Below are 23,616 nucleotides of genomic sequence, written 5' to 3' on the forward strand. Positions count from 1 at the left end.
TGAGCAAGCACTGCATCTCAAAGCCTATCACCTGTCCTGAGACTCAATGTATTGTCTTATTCAGGATGCACATATTTGAATTTTTTATGATAACTGCACACTTTGAAAGAATATTGAATTCAGAATAAGGCATACTTCACAGACATTTGGGGAGTTTCCAACCCGAAGACAAAATGTTTTATGGCTTTCCCCCCTCTAAAAGGAAGACCAAGTTATGATGAAAGAAAAGGGTGGAAAAAAAAGGAAGGAAAAAAAGGAAAGAAAAAAAAAAGAGAGAAGGGCTACTTTACCTGCAGGAATATCACAAAGAGCAAAAAGTCCAACACGAATATCCCCATTCACCGTCCACTTCTGAGTTTCACAGTTTGGATTGCAACTATGGTTCATAAAGCGAGAATAATTCCCTTTTGGGCCAGCATCAATTATACGGTCCTTAAGCAAAAAGAAAATTATCTTTTACTTGAGATCAGTGTGGGCCTCTGAGATTTTCTTGTACCACCTGCCTGTTCTGTAGTCTTCATTAACATTTCAGATTTAAACAATCCAAAAGGGCAGTAACTTATATACCCATTAGAAATTAGCTTTAGCCTATTGTCCTTAAGACAAAGGTTAATTGTGAAATAGTGATAGTTCAGCTTATTTTCTTTTAATAAGTCTAGCACTTGGAAAAACAAACATTCAAAGATATTTGGAAATTCAATTGGACAAAGGATAGGGTATGAAGACCTACTTTAACTAGAGAACAATCTACAGCAATGTTTTCAACAGTATTTGCTACTGAGAATTGGGCATGGGGCCACTAGGTGGCACAGTGGATATAGCACCGGGCCTGGAGTCAGGAGGACCTGGGTTCAAATCCAACCTCAGACACTTGACACTTACTAGCTGTCTGACCCTGTTGCAAGTTACTTAACCCCGAGTGCCTCAATCAAAAAAACAAACCCAACCAAAAAAACGACCCCTCCCTTTCTAAAAAAAGAACTGAGCATCAAGGAACCTTGAGTAGGCAAGTGGAGGAGCTTGAGAAAATGGTTAGATGACAATTAATGACAGCACCTGAAAAATTAAAGTCTCAAAAATCATTAGGGAGAACTTTCTTTGGAGGTATTTTTGAACTGAGGTTTGGAAGGGCATATATGAAGATAACTCTATGCCTCAGAGACTGTTTCAAGAACACATTGCTTACTTCCCTGTAGCAGAGTTAAAAGCGCAGTGATAGGGCAAACTTGGGAGAGAAAGTCTACAGAAGGGTAATGCTGCTTAGCCTATATTTACACTGATGGTTTGAACTTCCTGGGTTTGTTAAGTGTAATAATTTGGATAGTCTTTGGAGTGCTGCATAAGGAGCCTCTAAAAATCAGTAGAATTTCAAAGCGAAATCATCTGGCAAAATAGATTTATGTTTTAGATTCCCTATTACTTAAAAGAAGAGTTATTTTTAAAAAATACTTTCGGGGCGGCTAGGTGGCGCAGTGGATAGAGCACCGGCCCTGGAGTCAGGAGTACCTGAGTTCAAATCCGGCCTCAGACATTTAACACTTACTAGCTGTGTGACCCTGGGCAAGTCACTTAACCCCCATTGCCTCACTAAAATTAAAAAAAAAAAAAAACTTTCTAGGTTTTCAAGCAGAGATTTATCTCCTAGTAGGCTGGGTTCTAGTCTATGCTTTTGCCACTGATTTTTAGTGTGAACTTGGATGTATCACTTAACCTTGCCATGCCTCATCTGTAAAAGGTAGATATCAGATTGTGTTTGGAAATAATAAATGTGAAATACTTTTAAAAGGATTAGGTATTATAAAAATGTAAGGTATCATTATTACTTATCAGGGTTTCATTGTATAATTTATCATTACCCTGTTGCTCCTTTAATTAACTTAAAAACTGTACATTGTACTTTAGAATTGTTGCCTTTCTTAAAAATAAAATTTTACCAGCTGCTTAAAATATTCAGGATCTCAAAAATTACTCTATCAAACCCTTGTTTAATATACATTACAGGTACAAAATTATAGTACTTAGCATTCTGGCTCTATTTTCAATCACTGAAGACATAATTTGGCTGCATAATTAAATAATTTGGGCTCACTCATACTGATTAAATAGCCTCAATGCAGGACTTAATGTTAAAAACCCTCTTGTTTCATAAGAAAAAAAGACATTTTTTACCTTGGTAACTGTTAACATATAAAAATTAGTTATGCTGTTCTCATGGGCACGTTTGATTCGCAATCTGCATTCTTCTTCATCGATTAACTCACCAACATATTCATTTACGAATTCACCCTATCCAGAATAAAAAACACAAAAAGTATGTTGTTATAGTGGTGCTCCTAAAATAAGGATGACATAGATCTCATAAAGAGCACTGAAATATTGCGTAAAGTAGAATGAGCTTTAGTTGCAGAAATGTGAATGGATTTCAGTCTGGCTACTTTTCAGACATGGCCCAGGAGCGATAGACAGTGTGGGGCAGTGGAAAGAATGAAGGATTTAGGGTCAGGAGACATGGGTGTGAGGATTGACTGTGACTAGTACATTTACCAGCTGTGTAAGTGATTGCAAGCAAATCACTGAACCTCAGTTTCCCTAACGGTAAAATGGACACAACAATATTGCCTAGAGTACATAGCTACTGGGACACTGGGAACAAGGAGCTATTTTTATTATTATTACAAAATTATAGGAGGAGGTGACAAACTGATTTCCCCCCAAAGTCAACATTCCTTTTTTATAAGCCATTTACCAAATCAATATAGTGGCACCACTTTAATTAAGTAGTACATCAACTTCTTAGGAGGTATTAAGTGAAATTCTCAGCAAATAAAGCTATGGTTTAGTTTAGGGGCACACGACCTGTTTTGCCTCTAAATGAGTAAAATAAACAAGCCATATTATAAGACTACTGGTTCTTATAACAACATAATCTTTCTTTCCCTTTTATGTTTACACTTAAATGAAAAAAATCTGCTAACCATTCTATTTAAAAAACATTAGTCTTCATGCATTTTCCCATAATCATGATTATATTTTGATCAGCTCGGCCCTTCCTTAACTCCCAGCATCAGAGTGTTTCTGTAGCTAATGGCAGTCTATACCAGTTACCTGAAGTAACATCGTAGAACTCCTATTTCTCAGTTTTGGTAAAGTTTTAACTTACTATAATCCATTTAATTCAAACTTATAAAAGCAAACAATCTCTGCCACTGAGATCATCATGGACTTATTCCACATCACATTTTCCTATTCTGGTGACTTTCTGTCACATGTTCGGCAGCATCCTCTGCAGCAGAATTTGATAAGGTGCTTTAAGGTTTGCAAAGCACTTTACAACAATGCTCTGATTGAATCATCCTCTTAGGAGGCAGGGGCTATTATTATTCCCGTTTTACAGATAAGGAAGCTGGGGCAGAGAGAGGTTAAGTGACTTTGCCAGGATCACACTGCTAGAGTCTGAGGCTGGATTTGAATTTAGGTCTTCCTGAAGTCAGGTCCAATCCTCTATGCACTGTGCTATCAAACTGCCTCAATGGACAGGTCACACTGATGAGTAGAGAGAAGTTAAATTTAGCCAGTCTGAAAACAATTGCTAGGCAGATGAAGGCATCATTTCTCTCACTCCTTTGGCCTTACAGATTCAGGAGAATGTCCATCCCTGTACAGCACAGGATCCTAGATCGAGACCTCAATGGACCTTGCTTCCTTTTCTTTCCCCCGCATCTCCTGTCTCTTACCTTTCTACTCTTCACATTTTGGACTTCCACTTGTACTAACGCCCTTATAAAACCATGCATATTGACGTTTGCTGGATACTATGTTTCTGTAGAACTGGTTGCTAGCATTCAGCTAAGGAGGATTCTAGTAGAGACAGATATTGTACAGTGAAAAGGACGTTGGATCTGCAGTCTGAAGACCCAGATGGGAATCCGGCTATGTAAAAAACCGGCCTTTAGCAACTTTTAAAAACTAATTGTCTTTGGTTAGCGTCACACAAGTGTTAGATAAGTGAATAACTCAGACTGGTCTTGTGTGCCAAGAATGAGGGATGGATCTAGGGGTACTAAATTTGTAACTTTAGTTAAAATAGTAAAAATAGTAAAGTAAATCTCAAAAACTTTGTAAACCCCCCGTTTTTTACTCTGGAAATGTCTTCTTGGTTTGTCAAGAAAGCCCAAGCTTATACAAGTTCCAGTTCTATGCACTTTATTCCCAAAGAGGCCACCTTCTTGATGCTCCTCTTGGTCCTCAGGCCCCAGCCTCGTCTCTCTGTCTTGATGACTTCTGCATCAGGATAGAGCCTTTTGGTGAAGCACTGGTTCTGGCACCGGTCACCAGCTGGGCATACTTGGGGGTGACACTCATATTGCAACATGCGGTTCAAGCACTCTGATTCCAGGCCACAGGGGTTTTCATCAGCAGGCTTGCAATTACAGCGAGGGATCTCAGATAGGTCAGCCACTTGGATCTGAACCTTTCCTATCACTTTGTTGGCCTGGCAAACAAAAGCAGAAATGAGAATCAATGAGTGGTCTAAGCACTGGAAAAGAGATGATTTTAGGGCTGGTATTAGCTCTGCCACTGACTTGCTTTGTGACTTTGGGAAAGGCTCTTACTATATCTTGGGTGCTCACTTATGAATCAAGGGTAACCTGCGTTCCTTCCTAGCTAAATGGAATTTTATGAGTATAAACAAAATAATTTATGTGAAAATGCTTTGGGCTTTTTGGAACCAAGATGCTATATAAAAACAAGATAATGTTGTTACTATGTGAATGCAGGTTAAGTGGTGAAGTGAGAAATTAGGTTTCGTGTATGATGTGTCACATTCTGGGTATCCTGGAAGGCTTTTGTGTTTTCAGAGACTTAATCCTCATTATGATCATCCATCAGTACAGTTTGTGGCTCTTATATGATATTAAAAGGAACAGAGAGAGTTGCCATTAAAGTGCTTAAAATTAACACATGAGACCAAGTGACAATTAGCAGAAACTGTCACAAGACAAGAGTTCATGTGATCATTATGAAAACATTGTCTGTCTGGCAAGAAGTCCATTTGCTCAAAGGGAAACACTCACTTTAATGTGTTTGTAGGGTGGGGGTTTTCTTGAATTTCTTTCCAGTTCCAAGGCTTCTTTACTTTCTCTTTGTGCTTTCAGCTCCTGGAAACGTTTTGCAGCTTCCTCAAGTGCTATACAATATCAAACAGACATGTACACAAACAGACGGTATTAAGTGGGATTGTTATACTGTCCTTTCACTCCTCGGAAGATACTTTTTCCTTTTCCTTTCCTTCTAGAATTTTCCAACTCACAACCAACAGAAAAAGGGTACAAATTAAGAACATGAGCCATGAACTGTGTCTATGGACTAGATGTCCAATCCTTTGGATCAGAACTGATCTGAATCCTATTTCAATTACCACGGATTTTCAGAGAGACCCAGGAAAGCTCGTTACCTTGATCTAGATTTTGTTTGCCTGGAAAGTCAAAACTTGGAAATTAGACAGTTGTAAGGGTTAGAGGGAAGAGCTCCACCGATAATGACTATTTTTCCACTTAGTCTAAAGAAATTCTTTTGAGCAACAGAACCAGGACCTATTGGAATGTATACTGTTGTCAATAGAGTATGGAGAAATCATGAAGAGCATAGGCTATTGCGATGTGGGATAATGGCATTCAAACGCATTTAAAATTCATGCTTGTTAAGGGTCCTTTAACACATTTATCACTCTTTACCAGAGATAGCTGAAACAAAGTTGTTGGGGTTTTTTTTTTTGTGGACTGACTTCTTCCCTTTTTTTCCATGTAAATTTTATTTGTGCAAAATTAATTTAATTACAATTTAATATAGTTTAAATCATCTATTTTACTTTTTGTATTTAAATTTACCCCTTTTTGGTTAAAGATCATTCCTGACCCATAGCTGTAAAATGTATATTACTTGCTTTTCTTCTAGTTTTTTTTAATGATATATTTAATAATATATAATTTTGAGGCAATATTTCCACCGTGAATTTATTATTTTGAACCCATTATTTAATACCAAAAACCATTCTCTATAATAGAGTGGTAGTGAAAGGATGTGAACAAACAGTTCTTAAAAGAATTGCAAACTATTAGCAGCCACATGACAGAATATACCAAAGCACTAAGAGGAGAAATGCAAACAAAACAGCCCTGAAGCTTCACCTCACACCTAGCCAATTGGCAAAGGTGATGAAAGAGAACAGTCAATTTTGGCATCTTCGTGGAAAGACAGGCAAACGAAAACATTGTTGATGGAGCTATGAATTGGTACAACCATTCTGAAAAACAATTTGGAATCGTGCAAATAAAGTAATTAAAATATTCATAGGCTTTGACCCAGAGAGTCTATTACTGGGCCTATCCACCAAGAAGGTTATTAACAAAAAGAAGAGCTTCAATTACAACAAAATATTGATAGTGGCTTTTTGGTGGTAGCAAATAACTTGAAACAAAGCTGATGTCTATCAAATAGAAAATATCTAAAAAACAAATTGTGGTACAAATGACAAACATGATGAAAACAGAAAAACACAAATTTATATGAACTGACGCAAAATGATAGAAGCAGACTCAGGAAAACAACATACAAAATGATGCCAACAAGTGAACAATGTACATGAACAACCTCTTTAAAACAATGAAAAATGAGTCTAGTGAAATGATGAAAAAAAACAAGCACAGTCACAAAAGAGACACAGGAGAATGCCTCCCCACAATGTTTTGCAGAGGCAGAAGGTCCACAGTGGGAATGCTGCACATAATGTCAGATAATGTGTTGATCAGTTTTGTTAAAATAAAAAATTATTAAAATGAGAAAAAAGTTAAGTGATGGCTCTCTGAGAAGTGGGAAGGAAGAAAAAGAACGTGGGAAAAATGTAGGCAATGCAAAAAAAGGGTCAGTTTTTTATTGTCATGCAAATGAGGGGATGCTGGGTAGCATATAAACTCCTGGATTCCTGGTTTTAAGTCATTATAAACATTACCCAATTTACCTTTTTTGAAGGTCTTGTTAATACTAGTTTGCCCCTCAGCAAAGCTTTTGTCTCCTTCAACATATGGGAACACTCTGCCCTGGTGCACCCAATAGTAGTCATGAGAACCAAAGAAGAACACAGGAAAGTCCCCCAAGTCATGTTTAAGGCCTTGGATGTTAAGAGGCACGGACCTGGGATTGCAGATCTCTGCTGGCCACCACCTAGAAACAAAATCAATTTTAGACCAAACACATGGGCCATAATAAGAGAAGCCACATAATGATTACTTCAAGCTTGGTGGAAGAAAAATGGGACAGGGATATGGACTGGACCTGTGATTTCATTAGTATAGGGAACTCCCAGATGAGGAAACTCCCTCTCCCAATGCAGGTCGGCACCTTCTCTGCAACTTAGAGTCTTAGAGAGTTGCCTAGAGCACTGAGAGGTTAAGTGACTTGCCGAGGGTCACACAGCCAGTATGTGTCAGAGGCGGGACTTGAACCCAGGTCTTCCTGGCTCCGAGGCCAGCTCTCTATCCACTACGCCACGCTGCCTCTCCTAGGGGGGAAAAAGAGAAAAGTTATAGAATTCATAAATTGTGTGTAGGCCCTATTAGCAGAAAAGGCTTTATTGGTCTTTAATCCTGCTTTAAACTGTGAAAGTCTGTAAAAGTGAACTGTACACCTGTTTAGAGTGAACATGGAATGGTCACAGATTGAAAAGTTATTTCTCATTATTTCAATATCATTTCAACTCTAGATAATCAGTCAGGCTTTCTCCTAGAAAAACAAGCAGTTGAACTACTTCTCTCTCAGAACACAAATGAACACGACACCTTCATGGATTCATTTTGAGAACAAGCTGGTTACATCAAAGGTGTGGCAAGGCTACTTTCTTCAGCAGTACCCTTCCTTCTGAAATGTTTTCTGAATCTTCAGTCACTTGAGGACATACATCTTCTGGCCAAATGTGCAATGTTTTGCACTAAACTGCACTTCAGAATCTAATTCAATATTAAGTGGTCTTAATCATGATTCTTCTTAAATCTCAACAAACTGGAGTCTGGAATAAAATAAAGGCAAAAATGCCTCATGCCATGAAGACTGAGCACTCTAGCAACAATTAAACGAAACCATCTGTGAAGCATTTTGATAGCTTCCAGCAACTGGAAAGTGAAAAAATGGAAGGAGCTAAAGGAAGCCCAACCTCAGGCTCTCTTATATATGATTACTTACATGAGATCACGAAAATCAATCACAAACACAAAAAACAGTTTTTTGGGCACTGTCTTCTTTTTCATGGCCATGTGTTTAAAAAGCCTTAACAAGTGCCTTGGTGAACTCTCTACTAAGCAGGTAACAAGGTTTCATTCCTCAATACACAGTATAAAACCTGTATAGACATTCAATGACTACTTTGGAATTTCTCCACTATTACAATACAAATTGGTCCCCAATTTAAGGAAACAATACTTCATGAAGTCACTATTAGTTTACTCTTGAAGCAGTCTGTGAAATGGATATTCTAGATTTTTCTAAATATTTTGAGGGATTTAACTATTTGCTAGGTTGTAGCAATCACTAGGGACAGTCAGACTCCCAAGTGGAGTTGGATCACTGATCTCTCAGGATTTGCTACACACTTCCCATTTTATTCCCAAGGAACTTCTGGATTAGAACACCTTACTACTCACAATAAACAGCTTCATGTGGTCTAGCTGGGTCAGACTAGCCAAAAAAAAAAAAAAATACATAAAGGACAAGTTCAGGATGAAGTGTTCAAGTTTTTCCAAAACATACAAGAAAAATTTGTCTGGATAGAAAAACATATTGGCAATGATCCCAAATGGGAGGCACTGCCTTGAGTTTCCTTCATATTTAATCAAAGGTTGTTTTGTTTTGTTTTGTTTTTGCATTCTAAGTGCTTTATGATTGATCTCTACTGAACATCACATTTATGAACATTAGAAAACTAAGTAAGTTAGAATATGGGCCTATAATCTAAGCAAATATAGGAGAAGAAATGAGGCTCATTAAAAATTACTACATAATGTCAGTTAGTTTGAAAAGAAACACTGGAATTCTGCTCCTTTACTTACTACCTGTGTGACCTTAGGTAAGTAAATTTTTAAAAAAGAAAGAAAAACAACTTGAATTGTATCTCACTTGGTGAGGTCTTAGTTATAAATTTTATTTTGGTAGTACTCTGCAATGGCCAATGGTATTTAATTCTCTAATAAAATGATAGACCTTTAAAAACATGGCCCAGTGGAAAGATCACTGGTGCTGGAATAAATGCATATAGATTTGAATTCCAGACTTGTCATTTAACAGTACCTGTGTGACCTTATGCAAGTCATGTCATCAATCTGGGCTGTGGTTTCTTCAGCTGTAAATTGAAATGGCTGGAACTTATAAACTCTTAAGATTCCCTTCCAGCTCTAAATCTCAAACCCTATCAAGGTGCAATGTGTCATGGGGTTTCAATTTATATGCTCTCGTCATTATCAGTTCTGAAAAGCAACTTAAAGTCAGGTTTTAGAGGGAGTCTTGTACAATAGAGGAAAACTTAACTATTTCTCTCTTCCTCTTTAGCAAGACCAAAAATTTCTTTTGGAAAGACATATGCTCCCATCAAAATCTCTTTTTCACACACAAAAAACTTGAACCTTTAGGGTCTCTAGTTAGAAGTGATTTAGATTTAGGTTCAAGAGTGCTAGGAACACAAACAGATTTTTGTAAACAGTTCTCTTGACAGATAGTGAACTTCTTGACCTGGAAATAGCAGAAATCCCTATTCAGCAACAAAGTGAAATCCTTCCCTTTTCTCTTAACTGTCTCCATCCCCAAAAGCAGCAATAGAAGTTACTTCAACCTATATCAGATTGCTTTCCATTATGGGGAGGAGGGAGGGAAAAAAGGGTGGGAGAAAAATTTGGAACTCAAAATCCTATGAAAACAAATGTTGAAAATGATCCTTACATGTAATTGGAAAATAATAAAATACTTTTATTAAAAAAAAAAAAGAAGAAGTTACTTCAAAAAAGCAGCTCTTAGACCTTAAAAATAAAAAAGTAAAATGCTGACTAGAATTCACATTTATCTTGTCTTCAAGAAAAAAATTCTATGCAGCTCTACTCAGTAATCTAGCCAGATTAAAAACCTAAGTCTGAAAAGTGACAGCATTTTTCTTTGCTCTTAGAAACTTGCCTGTAGTTTCCCAACTTGACCCACACAATCTGCTTGTAATGGAGTTTCTTGCCAGCTTTACAATCATTACAGTTCCAGCAGCCCTCTGGCATCTCTATGCTGAGGCATTCTGGGTGGAAGGAAGCTGGGCACGATTCACAGCACAACAGTTTTCCACCTTGAAACAAACAAATAGCCTTAATGATTGACAAAAGGAAAGAAGACATAATAACAAGGATTTTCTTTTAATTTCATCATATTGGCCTTACATTAGACTTTTTAAAAGTAAAGAAAGGGATTAGGTTACTGTCATAGTAATGGCTTAAAAGAGAAAACAAGCAGGCCTACCTACTGCAGTTCTTCCCCAGAACAGGGAGAGACTGCCTCTCTTTGCCACTAGGATTAGGAAACAAAACCCATCAAAAATGATACATTTTGCATGTAAAATTTAGGATTTAATATGCCTGTTTAGCACCAAGCCAAATAAATGAAAACATAGCCAAATGGTAACAAAAAACATTTAGAGTGGACAAATTTGAGTAGAAGTTTCTTTCTTGTTGTTGTAGCCTTCTCTTGTTATAAGCCTTATTTTCCTATTCTAAACCAGTACTATGGGTAACTGAATCCCTTTGCAATAAGTTAATGGGCATGAAAAGAAGCCTTTTGGTAGCCTCATAGCCCTTTTCTGCTTCCATTTTTTAAAACACAAAAAAGCAAAAAGGAGGATATCTTCCTTGGATTTGAGATGGCAACATTTGTCATTTTTTTTGTTGACGGTGAAGATCAACTGGTTTTTAGAGTATAAATGTATTAAAAAACAATGTGGAATGAAGTGGTAACAGAAGGAATTGTCTCTCACCTACTGCCAGTCAGAAGACCCCTGTAAGGGCACAAAATTATCTTAGGGTAAAGAACAAACCAAGTGTAATAAATAAAATCTGAAAGAAAAATGATTTGCTTTTTTGGTTTGTATATTCTTATATGCCTTAAAAGTGGACACTGATGGAAACATAATAAATAAATTTCACCTTCAATGGATGAACAAAACTAATATTGTAACTGCATTTATGACAACATTTATTCAACACTATTATCCACTAAGTTGTATTGGGACCTTGAATCCGTTCCATTGCAAAAAATCTAAGCAAGCTATGAAACAGCTTCAAAATAATTACATCATCTAACCTTTTAAACATTCTTGCTCACCTATAGACTTCTGATCCTTTTAACAGATAAAATAATTTATTTACTATATTTCCTCTGCTAAAAGCCTTAGACCCAATTATCTGATATTTTCTCCCTTTACTTCAAACCTGACCAATTAGTCCAATTCTCTAGTTCTGGACACTGTAAATTGAGGTGTTATCACTAAAGTAGGGAGTCCCTCTATGTTTTACACAGAAATAGTAGCATTCAGTTCTTCCTTCCTGCCTCCAACAGATATAGCCGATCAAGACTTCTCTTTGATGCTATGGATGAGAGAATCAAGCTGACTATTTTAAACACTTAATCTTTATTTCAGAGGAAATACAGATCTAGCATAATTATTGAAAATCACCACGTTAAGATGCCAATGCACAAGAAAAACAAAACAAAAAGAAAAATACAAAAAAGACCACCTCTGTGCTAAGCAAGAAAAGTTTCCTTTATGATGTGTTAGTAATAAACTACCCAACTAAGCAAACACAGGGCTCAAAATAATTTAATTTATGTCAGGATTAGCACTGAGCATTGAAAACAAAGTAAGCAGAAATTTGTAATCATCTAATTTTAGAGAGACATCAACAAGGACACCATTTCCTCAAATGCCTCAGACTGTCTGACTTCAGAGGGAGAGGTATCAATACACATCTTGTTGCAAAGCAGGGTGTACATCTATCACCTGGCCTTCGTTGAAGGTAACCTCACTAAACAAGGCAAAAACTGACTTAGGAAAAAGCCTCACAAAATTCCAACGTAATTCTTCATAGCTCCCCAGATACTTGCCTCTTGAAAATACAGAGCGAACATTTCCTTTTGGTGATGCTTTATTTCTTCATTTTGAAATGGGCAGGCCAATAGAATTAGAACAAAAGGTATTTTTTTGGTTTTTTTTTTTTTGTCTTGTTTTTGATGGGGGGGGGCTGGCAAGAACTATAAATCTAGGCCCTGATGATAATGAAAATATGCATAGCTAGAAGCAATCTATTTACTTACTAAATTAATTTGTTTTAGGACTGACAATTGAAATACCAACTTCCCAGAGAAACATCATTGCTAAATTTTCTTCCTCTTTCATTAAATGTAGGCTAGATTAAAGAGTAAGACTTCCTTGCTCAGATTAATTCAATTGAAAGAATATAAAAAGACAACTGACTCCAAATTATCCATGGATGACATATCCACAGACAATTGTTTATATTCCAGGTAGCCTTCCCTTTCCTACCCAACCCATTTTTGGGCTGTTTTCCCCATGTACTCAGGGAAAGCCAGTTTATTTTAATATTAGAGAAGCAGCAAGAACAATAAAAAGACTTGGATAAGCATTCAGAGGATGTGTTTTCTAATCCCAGCTTGGCTACTTACTACCTATATAACCTGGGGAAAGTCACATTTGACCTATAAGAGTCTCAGTTTATCTGTAAAATGAAGGGGTTGGACTAGATGACCCTTCTAACTCTAAACCTAAGATCCTAATGTCAGCCTAAGAAAACAAATTTCATTATGAGAACTTTAAATTATCAGTGGTATGGGTTACTTATGTATTAATTAAGTCAACATAACATAAATAGGAGTTTTAGATGCATGGAAGGGAAAGGTATCTCAGGATGACATTCTACATTAAGTAAACTTCTAACTTAATAAATTGAACCTACTGGTATGGTAGAGGCAGTATATAAAAAAACTGACTCTCAGGAAGAACAGGTGGAAATTTGTAAAGATACAATTATTTTAAGCCCTTTTAATAACTTCTGCCAGTCATATGAATATACACTCACAACAACCAAGGCAAAATTTATAAAAAAACAACAGATGATGCTTGACAGGCACACATTTTTCCTTTATTTAAAGAAAAAAGATAGAAAAGCAAAAATAAAAGAAGAGAAAAACTATTTTAATTATTACCTTTCTCACATTTCTTTTTGGAAGCTGACGAAGAAGGAATCATAGGTAATTTCAACTCAGCACGATTTGATTCATTCAGTAGATAGTGGGACTTATAGGCATATGAACTGAACATGGGGTCTGAATGATCCTGAACTATCAGCCCTATACGAAACAAACAGAAAGAGATGAGTTGCAATGAAACTACCCATGATTCCATAAGGAAAAAATAAAATAAATCAACACCTATTATGCAACTATGCTTGAAAGTTTGAAAGAAAAGATAATATGAAGAAAAAGAAAGATCGGACAGAAAAGTTTCTGTAGCTACTAATGGGAGTTTGAATGACTTTATTGCTTCTACTTTAAGTAGAAGCCTACATACAAAGAGAAAATAAAAGACTTTTCTTAAAATCTAAAAATAGATGACTAATACTTAGTTTTGAAGAGCTGAACTGCATTTAAAAGACACAATGAAACTAGTTACTGCCCTTTAGAACAGCCACATTTCTTAATTTTTATGATTTCATTTAAAATACTACCATACCTTATAATTAAACCAAAACAGATCACTTTTTAAGCACTTCATTCAAATGAAAATAAAAACCTTTTACAACAGAATAGGCCTGATTCTCTTCTTAAGATCCAAACATCAAATACCAGCTGAGGAAAGAGCTGGGCCTATTTTTTTTTTCCTAGTTTTCTCAAGGAAGAGTCCTATCTACAAGCTGGGAAACCTTTAGTCACAATCTTAACACCCTTTCCTCATTCATAACACTGTTCTCTATTAAAATTGCATATGACTAAGAAGCCATGAACTGTTGTAAGGTGATAGAAACCTATTTCATTATTTCCCATTGTCAAGAGTGTATAAGAGCTTCCTCTTTCTGAATGTGAATCCATCTGTTCAAGGGAAGGCATTTAGGCACTAATGTAATCTTCAAATTGATTACAGGGAATAACTTCTTGGTGGATGACACAACAAATTTTGTAGGCCTTTAAAAAAAAATTAAACAATGGTTAAGTTCACTCTCTCTCTTTCTCTAAAACATTTTACACCTAAAGCTATCTATCCTGGAGTCAAAAAGGGTTTCTGCTTACCTTGATTACCAGCTGCTTAACAAAGGTATAACAGAGGCATAGTTGCCATTTATTTTATATAGCATGGGTGATGATAATGGACTTTGCCTTAGCAAATGTATTTACAGGGGTCATGTACTTCAAAATTACATTCTGTCCTGGGGGACTCAACTGTCATCACCTTCATCAGCCTTGTATTATGAGAGATCAGAGCATTTCACCTGCTAAAATAAAATGCTCAAGAATGAACTTGAAATGGTCACTAACACATGATCCTCTGACCCTAAATTATGTGACTTCAAGATAATTTCCATGAATTTAATAAAGCAAAGAAACTAAACCTCCCCACCTGCCCAATGTCACTATTAATTATCATTACTAAAAATACAACACTGAAATTTTGAGCATGGGCTACCACAGTAGTAAAAGGTAGATGCTGAGAAACATATAAAAATAGGATTATCTAATCAGCTGAGGCATGATGATTCACCAAAAATCAATGGAGAGATGAAGAAGTCTCTATACTTTTTGAAGTAGATCCTAAATCACCCCCACATTCCTTGGAGGTTTGACATGAAGAATCAAGAGTTCTGATTTTCAGAAATTCCAAATGGTTTAAAAGGACTTTTAATTATAAAAAGAAAACTCACTGAAAGAAAACAATCCAAAGAGGCAGTAGAAGGACCACTGGAGGAGCCAGGTGACCCCAGCTCTAGTTCCTTGTTGGCTCTTCCCTTTTGTGTGACCTGCAAGTCAGGCTAAATTCATCTATTTTCTTATCTATACTAAGTTCTAAAAAGTCTGTCAGTCCTAGTGTCAGAATTTAAACTATGCTGACTATTTGGTCAAATTTAAATCTCTTACTTTAATGTAGAAATGTTGAGAGAAATGCCATTTTCACCTCAGAAAGCTTCCTGTGCTTCATTTTGCTGTCACTACAAAAATCCTTTCCCAATCTCCTCAACTCCCAATAGTTAACCTGGTAAGAACAATGTCTGCCAAATAATGGATAGGATATTAAAGGTTTCTTCCTGTATAATGCACAAAATTTTTAATTATTATGAATAAAAGTAAAATTTTCAGAATTTACCTATACTTGGTAGCCATACAGAGGAACTGAAAAATGGGCCCTGTGACACATAGTATAACAGTACAAATTTAAGTTTTCTGACTTTCAGTTAGTTTAATATTTCTGCCTTTATTTCCTTATCTGTATCTATAGAGAGGGTGTGAGAAAGATGTCAAAACAACAAAAAATCAAAACAATAAATCTTGCAAAACAAAATGCTAAGCACTATGTCAGGTTTTTTATGATGCAAACATAAAAGATGCAAATATGCCTTGGCTCTAGGAGGTTACCTTCATATTTCCAATGAATATACTGTCATTATGATTAGTCAGACTTAACCAAGAGATCTAATTTGTTTAAAACACAAAAGCCCAAAATGTAATACTCTACACTAAATGCCTACAGGAGTCCTAAACTCTTTCCAATTTGCCCCCATGTCCTTAAATTCAGTATGCTTGAAAATTATTTCAAAGTAAATGATGGACCTCTACCAATTATCAAATGAAATTTCCAGGAACAAGTTTTAGCTAATGTACTAGAGTACAAAATACCAATACAAAATAGGTCCCCAGAATAAAACAACATAGCAGTTAATTAGTTGCAAAATGTCTAATGTAGATATGTTTGGGTGTAGGCTCAAGCATCGTCAGTTAAATTAAGTTGCTAGGAATGCTGATCTTTTAGGATATCCTCCAGAAAATGGTAACCAGATTCATTATGACAGATAGCAAAATTTTATCACTGCCACAAATTTGCTGCCTTACAATTCTCTAAAGCTAAGCATTTTATAAGTTATTTTCTTGTGAGGTTCACTGGGTGGAGGGGGGGGGGGGAGTAAGAAGAAAAACGAGACCGTATTTTTGTGCTTATCTGTCTTTTCTGACAGATCAAAATTTTTTTAATGCTACAATTATGAGGCAAATAGTTTTAACTACAAATTTTTAGTGTAGATTCTTTCTGTTTTGCTAAGCAATATTTAACTATTAATATCCACTTGTCCTTGTAGTAGTAAAGTAGTATACTATATTTCTTCTTCTAATGGTAAGCACACAGCCCACATACTTTTATGAGAGTCATGCAGTTCTGTCACATTAAGAAGATCATGTACAATGGGATTAAATCTGCCACTAAATAAATGGTAAAGAGGATAACTCAGGGCAAAGTACTTAATTTCTACTAGTTATGGACAACCTTTCCTCAATTCTTTAAAGTAAAAATAACCACAAAGCAAGCCTGATTAGAGTTCTCATCCCACCCCACAGCAAAACACATGCGTGTGTACATGTTTTGGCAAAAATGTTTGGTTTTTTTCCCCCTATTGTAGATTAGAAGCTGTAACAGTGTATGGGTACAATGGAAAGGACATGGAGTTTAGAGTTACCTAATTTTTCTGGGCCTCAGTTTCCTCATCTATAAAATGAGAAGGTTGAATCTGATGACCTCCAGTCTCCATGTCTAGATATATGAGCCTATGAACTGGTCTACAGTAAGAAAGACCTGAATTCAAGTTCCTCCTCTGACACATACTATGTGACTCCTGAGCAAGTTACTTTTAACTTCTTAAAATCTCAAAGGCTCTAAGCTGCAGAGCGGATGTATATCTGCATTCATAGAAGGAACTTCCCAAACAGCACTTCCCAATACCCATGAAATCAGAGGCCTGGTAGAAAACAATGCACATTAACCAAAATAAAAGATCACCTGTGTGCAAAAAAGAAAAGTATTATCTATAAGATTCTAAAAGATTAATAGGTATGATAAGAGTTAAAATCTTCATATATACTTAATTAAGTAAAGAAAATTATGGAAAAAAACATGAAGTGCCAGCTGGCATTAAAAAACTGCTCTGGGGAATTCTGGGGAATTGGCATTCATTGATTCCTAAAGTATTTACTCTTTATATTATATATTAATATTATATAGTATATCAAATATTGTAGCTGGATACCCTCATCCCATAGTCAAGTGAAAACAGTCAAATTCCTCAAGCCACCTAGAAGATGATGCATTGCTTTTAAATTAATAAAAAGGGGGACAGCTAGGTGGCACAGTGGACAGAGCACTGGCCCTGGAGCCAGGAGGACCTGAGTTCAAATCAGGCCTCAGACACTTAACACTTACTAGCTGTGTAACCCTGGGCAAGTCACTTAATTGCCTCACACCGCCCCGCCCCCCCCCAAAGAAATAATAATAAAAAGGGCAATATTATCTCTTGGCATATTTAGACTTAAATAGTTGAGAACTGAGAAAGGCTGTAGTACCCCGTTTGCTGCCTCAGCCATAAGGCCTCAATGATGGACCAAAACAATACAATGAAACAATACCAATAACTGAAAACCAATTTACTAGTCTTGCCTTTCAAATGAAAATTTTATAACCATAGGGCTCCAAGTAAAAGGAATCTTATTATCTGAAGGGCCATCAATAGACAAGAAATTAGGTTTATTCTGTGTTGCCCTTCAAGAAAGAACTTAGACCAATTAATTTAAGACAGTAGATTTCAGCTCGACATATGCAAGAGCCTTATCACAATCTAGCTTGACCAAAATTGGAATCTCCTGCTTCATAAGGCAGAGAGTTTCTATTATAAGAAGTGCCAGAGTCTAGATGGTCATGTGTCAGAGATATTACAAAAGTGATTCTTGCATAATTGTGAGGTTAGCCTGAATGATCTCTATGGTCACTTCCAACTCAAAGAGATGATTTTAAAACATAACTATAGCAGTAGCATCAACTGAGAAAGAAAAGTAACTATGTTAGTGCTCACCTCTTGCACAAACGAAACAAAAGCCTACATTTACAGTGGAGGAAGAATGACTGCTCCTCTTGGAATGGTTACTACAGATGAGAACGTAGGAGGACACAAATAGACTTCCTGCAGCTATGCAGCCATCTCCTGAATGATAGGCAATTGGACATCTTAAACATCTCATCATGCGACCTGCTTAAAAGGAAGTACAGAGGAAAATTCTCATAAGACAACACAGATAATAAGTGAAGTGAAATTTACCTAGCCTAACCACAGAATTTTTGCTAAATTCAGATAAAAATAGCTGTTTTTATTAGCCCAACTTTGAAGTATACTGCTTAATTCTTTGACACATACACAGTACAGGTACCTCCAACATGAACAATTCTATGTGTGGATAAACTAAAAGCTGGGAAATTGAAAAGTACAGAGTACTCAATGTAAAAGTAGACACTTGAATACGTTTCACATATTTTGGCTTTTTTGACATGTTTTTGTCTTACTGTATTTTTAAAAACATGTATTTGGCATGTTATGACAACTTTGATAACAAGAACGTGTTTCTAAGATCTGTGATGAAATCAAATTTCTTTACAGATGTAAAAGGGTCATAAAATTGTGTGCTTGTTGGTAAAATGAGTTAGTAAAAGGGTAGATAAACAGAAAGAGGAATTACTAGGAATCTTTCCCTATTGAACATTTTTCTTGAGGTCTGTAGTACTGCTTAAGCAAAGGGAATGTTCTAAGTCTTTACCAATAATTTTATTAAAATTGTTGCTGGACATGCCTGCTTTTGAAACCGAAAATACAGCTTATGGAATGAAAGTAAACTGAAAAGGACCATCAGGGGCAATGCTTTGGGAAAGGGACTTTCTATCTTAATCTAATTATAAGAAAGTCATAGGGCTGGAGTAATGTAATAATCACTTCATCTGAATATCAAATTAGTGTTTCTGATGATCCCCATGAGACAAAGGAAGAGTCGTTCTGCAAAGAGCCTCACTCCTAGCTGAACTTTATTGTATGATCCACAGGGTAGGAGCTACAGGTAGAAATTAAACCTAAGCCAAAGGACATCCCTGGTTTACCACCTCATTGCTAGAGCTGTGTGTTTAGCACATAGTGGTTGTTACTAATGGCCAAACTAGGTAGGGAACTCTTAGGATTCCCTTATTAGTATTTAAAGCAAAAAAGGAAGTTCTGTGGGCAACCTGAATGACAGAGGGAGGACACTCCTTGTTCAGAAGTAATGTCAGAGGAGAGTAGGCACATTATGAGAATGATACAGCAGAAGCATATTCTACTGGATTTGTTGTTTCCGATGTCATTGACATGAAACTGCTCTTTCCAAAGTTACAATTTCTTGATTGCCAAATCTGATGGCCCTTTCTCAATCTTTCATTCTTCTTGAATTCTCTATAGCATTTGACACTATACTCTTTCCTGACAGGGTTGTCATGGCACTACTGTCTCCTGGTTCAACTCTAATCTCTCTCTCCCTCCCTCCCCATAAGTTGTCAAGGGTTTCTCATATGTATGCATATGACTCCCAGATCTACACATTTAGCTCTAGTTTTTCTCTTGAGCGCCAGTCACATCTCTAACTGCCTGCTATCTATCTCCACATGGATGTCTCAGTGGCATTTTAAGTTCAACATGTCCAACACAGAACTCACTATCTTTCCCCAAAAACTCAATCCTCTTCTGAACCCTTCTATTACTGTTGGGGACACTATAATTCCCCCAATCACACAGTTTTACAACTTTGAGATCATCCTCAACTTCTCTCTCCCTCATATCATGTAATGAATTAGTTGCCAAATCTTGCCATTTCTACCTCCACTAAATCTCTATCCTTTCCCCTTCTCTTTACTTATACAAAGTTACCACCCTATTTCAGATCTCATGACTTCTTACATGGGCTATTATAACAGCTTCCTAATTTATCTCCTCACCACAACTCTTCCCTCTACAATCCATTCAACACAGAGTTGCCAGAGTGTTTTCCTCCAAAGCTCAGGTCTGAGGATGTCACGTATCTACCCAATAAAAACAGTGGCTCTCTTTTGCATCCAGGTAGGATCACTAGAAACTCCTGGGCTCTACCTGCTTCCCAGCCTTTCTCTATATTACTCTCCTCACTCTTCAGTCCATCCCAGTTGGCTGGCTTGCTTGTGCTCACATATGACAATCCACCTACTATTTCCATGCCTTTGCACTGGCTATTCCTCATGTCTAGAACGCTTCATCTCTATCTCTTATTAACCTTTAATTCCTTTGAGATACAGTGCAAGCAAAACTGCTATATGAATCCTCTAATAATGCTCCCACTTCCTAGTTCCTCCCCTCAAAATTGCCCTGTATTTATTTTGTATATACTTATATAGGTACATGTTTGTCTCTCATGATAGAATGTAAGATCCTTGAGGTTAGAACTATTTCAATGTTGTCCCTGTATCCCCAGTTCTTTGCACAGTACATAGTGCTTAAAAGGCACTTAATAAATGCTTATTGATTAAGCAAAATAAGTATGACTTATAAGAGCACAAAACGATTTTCTAAAATATGAACCCTAGACTCCAAATATAACCTATGTCCTCTGTGCCACAGATAACAGAGGGTTATACAAAGAGATGTGTATTGAACTCATTTATACAGTCTGTGTTTACAGGTTCTCATTCCCATTAACTTTGCTTCACCTTTGCTTGCTTTGTGGATATCTTTCTCCATGGAACAAGTAGAGCAGCAGTGCTGAGGACAGCGGAATCCTCTAGACTCAAAGACAGCAGTAGCAAATTTGCGAACACAAGTCTCATGGTAAAATTTACCACAGGTAGTAACAGAACAACGCTTCACATCTTTACCAGGAACCTTACAAGAGAAACAAGTATGATGCCCTAGAAGATATCCAAACAAACAAGGTTATGTTATATTCCATTTAAACAAATATTATTATTAAAAATGGGCCATGTATTTTAAAAAACACAATTTCCACACATCTGATAGATGCTCATAACAACATTTTGTGGACTTGGGTCATAATGCACTCTCTAGCATAAGCCTGGACTATAATTCCTTCTGATTGTGCAATGGTTGTTTTCTAACATGAATAAGTGACAGTGGCTTAAAATTTTTTTTAATTTATTTAGAATTTTCCCCAAGTTACATGTATAAAGAAATTTTCACATCGATTTTTAATACTTTTGTGTTCCAAGTTCTCTTCCTCCTTCCTTCCCCAAACCCCCCTTAAGAACTCAAGCAATTCAATATAAATTATACATGGGGGGCAGCTAGATGGCACAGTGGATAAGGCACCAGCCCTGGATTCAGGGAGGATCGGAGTGCAAATCCAGCCTCAGACACTTGACACTTATTAGCTGTGTGACCCTGGGCAAATCACTTAACCCTCATTGTTCCGCAAAACAAAAACAAAAACAAAAAAATAAGTTATACATGTGAAGTCACGCAAAACATTTCCACATTAGTCAAGTTATGAAAGAAAACAGACAGAAAAACTTTAGAAAGAGGAACTAACAAAAAAATATTATACTTCAATCTTCAAATACCATCAGTTCTTTTTCTGTAGATGGACTGCATTTTTCATAAGTCCTTCTAATATCATCCTGTTCATCATTTCTTACAGCACAATAGTGTTCCATCCTAATCTCATCCCAGAATTTTTTCAGTCTTTCCCCAAGTGATGGGCATCACCCCAATTTCCAATTCAACTTTTAAAAAAAAGTCTCTTTTAGGATACCAACCTAGTAGTGATATTGCTAGGTCAAAGAGTATGCATGGTTTTATAGCCCCATGGCCATGGTTCAGAATTGCTCTACAGAATGTTTGAATCACTTTACAACTTTACCAAGAGTGTATTAACATCTCATTTTCCCCATGTCCCCCATAACATTCGTCATTTTCCTCTTGATAGCGCTTTTTACAATGAAGAAGAGAGAAAACCTGACTTTTTCACCTTTTTGTTTTACCAACGAGTTTCATTAACATTCCTTCCTATCCCCAGTGAAGACATATCTCAAAAATAGTCATCCACAGAGCCAATCCAACAGAGATACACACCAAAACATCCCAATTCCTACCAAAATAAACTACCATCTAATAATCTAGGGACATGATTGAAGAAAAAAGGGTGGGGAGCATACTAATCTATCTTCCAGCTCCAAACCAATCTACTTCTGGTTCCCGTTCTGGTCGCTTTCTCTCTCTCCATGCTGTTGCTCATGTAGTTCTCTATACCTGGAATAAGCTTCTCACCCCGACATTGCTGAGCTTGCTAAAAGTTCCTTCCTTCCTTCCAAACTGAGATTAGGTATCTGGCTCCTCTGTGAAGTTTTCCCTGACACTCCTCCCTTCCCCTGCTAACCAACTTCCCACCCCCCAACTTATCTCTACCCTCTCAAATTTCTTAAGAACTCTGCCTAGATGTTACTTTTGTACCTAACACATTCTCCTTTATACTGTGGATATTTGTGGAAATGTATTTTCTTCCTTATTAGCTTATAAAATCTTTAAAAGAAAGCAAAATCTGTATCATATTTATCTGTCTAGCTATGGTGTCTAGCCAAGCACCTTATACTTTAGGTGCTTAATATGTCTTTATTGTTTATTATGATTTTTTGGTCTTCACTTGGTCTTGTTGCTTTCACTTCTACTGACTGTCAACTTTGTGCAAGATGCAAAGTATATGAACTCTCTGTAAAATGAGGTTGGACTTAGTAAAATCTAAGGCCTTTTGGAGATCCAAAGCCTATAATCCAAAGTATGGCATATGCTTTACTCCCATAAAGACCTTACAATGAAATTCAAGAGACAAAGCATATACACAAAATCTACAATTCAGTTGAGTTAGGAATTTCACTTATAGCCTTAAAACTGCAGTTTGTCACAAGGCTGCCATCATGACTTGCGGCACAGGGGTGGGATGGAAAGTGTCTTGAGTTCAACGTGCTTCATCTACAACAGGTCATACCATCTACCTGTTTGATGAACCCTTTAACTCATTGGGCCACATCACCTATCCTGTCACTGTGCCTTCAGCCCACTGGGCTTTACAACCTGCTTGTTATCATACTCTGAAGACAACTGGGACTTTCTATCTGCACTGCAGGTGAACCCTCATATGTATTATTTATTTATTTTTTTAAACTTTATCTTTATTGCTCATCAGATCAAGCTTTACACTCAGGCTTACTTTCTTTCTTTTTTTTTTTTTTTTTGCGGGGCAATGGGGGTTAAGTGACTTGCCCAGGGTCACACAGCTAGTTAAGTGTCAAGTGTCTGAGGCCGGATTTGAACTCAGGAACTCCTGAATCCAGGGCCAGTGCTTTATCCACTGCGCCACCTAGCCGCCCCCCATATGTATTATTTTAAAAAAATTCTATAAGCTTATTGCAAATGAAAACTTCCCTGAAATCACCACTGGAAGAAA

At 36.7% G+C, this 23,616-nt stretch overlaps 1 protein-coding gene across 6 annotated transcripts in view; it reads right to left on the bottom strand.

Annotated features, from left to right (window-relative positions):
* The window catches only part of NSD3 (nuclear receptor binding SET domain protein 3), a 142,605-nt gene that overhangs the window by 9,189 nt on the left and 109,800 nt on the right, over positions 1–23,616 (bottom strand). For 3 of the 6 annotated variants that reach the window (XM_043982895.1, XM_043982890.1, XM_043982891.1), the window contains 9 exons: positions 20,870–21,067; positions 18,189–18,365; positions 13,294–13,437; positions 10,210–10,366; positions 7,019–7,221; positions 5,076–5,188; positions 4,223–4,492; positions 2,170–2,286; positions 291–432 (listed from right to left, as the gene is read on the bottom strand). In XM_043982895.1, coding sequence (XP_043838830.1) covers positions 291–432; positions 2,170–2,286; positions 4,223–4,492; positions 5,076–5,188; positions 7,019–7,221; positions 10,210–10,366; positions 13,294–13,437; positions 18,189–18,365; positions 20,870–21,067 — 1,521 coding nt within the window. The remainder of the gene's footprint in view (positions 1–290; positions 433–2,169; positions 2,287–4,222; positions 4,493–5,075; positions 5,189–7,018; positions 7,222–10,209; positions 10,367–13,293; positions 13,438–18,188; positions 18,366–20,869; positions 21,068–23,616) is intronic. The other 3 variants (XM_043982892.1, XM_043982894.1, XM_043982893.1) reach the window with 3 other exon arrangements.

This window comes from Dromiciops gliroides, chromosome 2 (assembly GCF_019393635.1).
Source record: "Dromiciops gliroides isolate mDroGli1 chromosome 2, mDroGli1.pri, whole genome shotgun sequence".
NCBI classification, from domain to species: domain Eukaryota; kingdom Metazoa; phylum Chordata; class Mammalia; order Microbiotheria; family Microbiotheriidae; genus Dromiciops; species Dromiciops gliroides.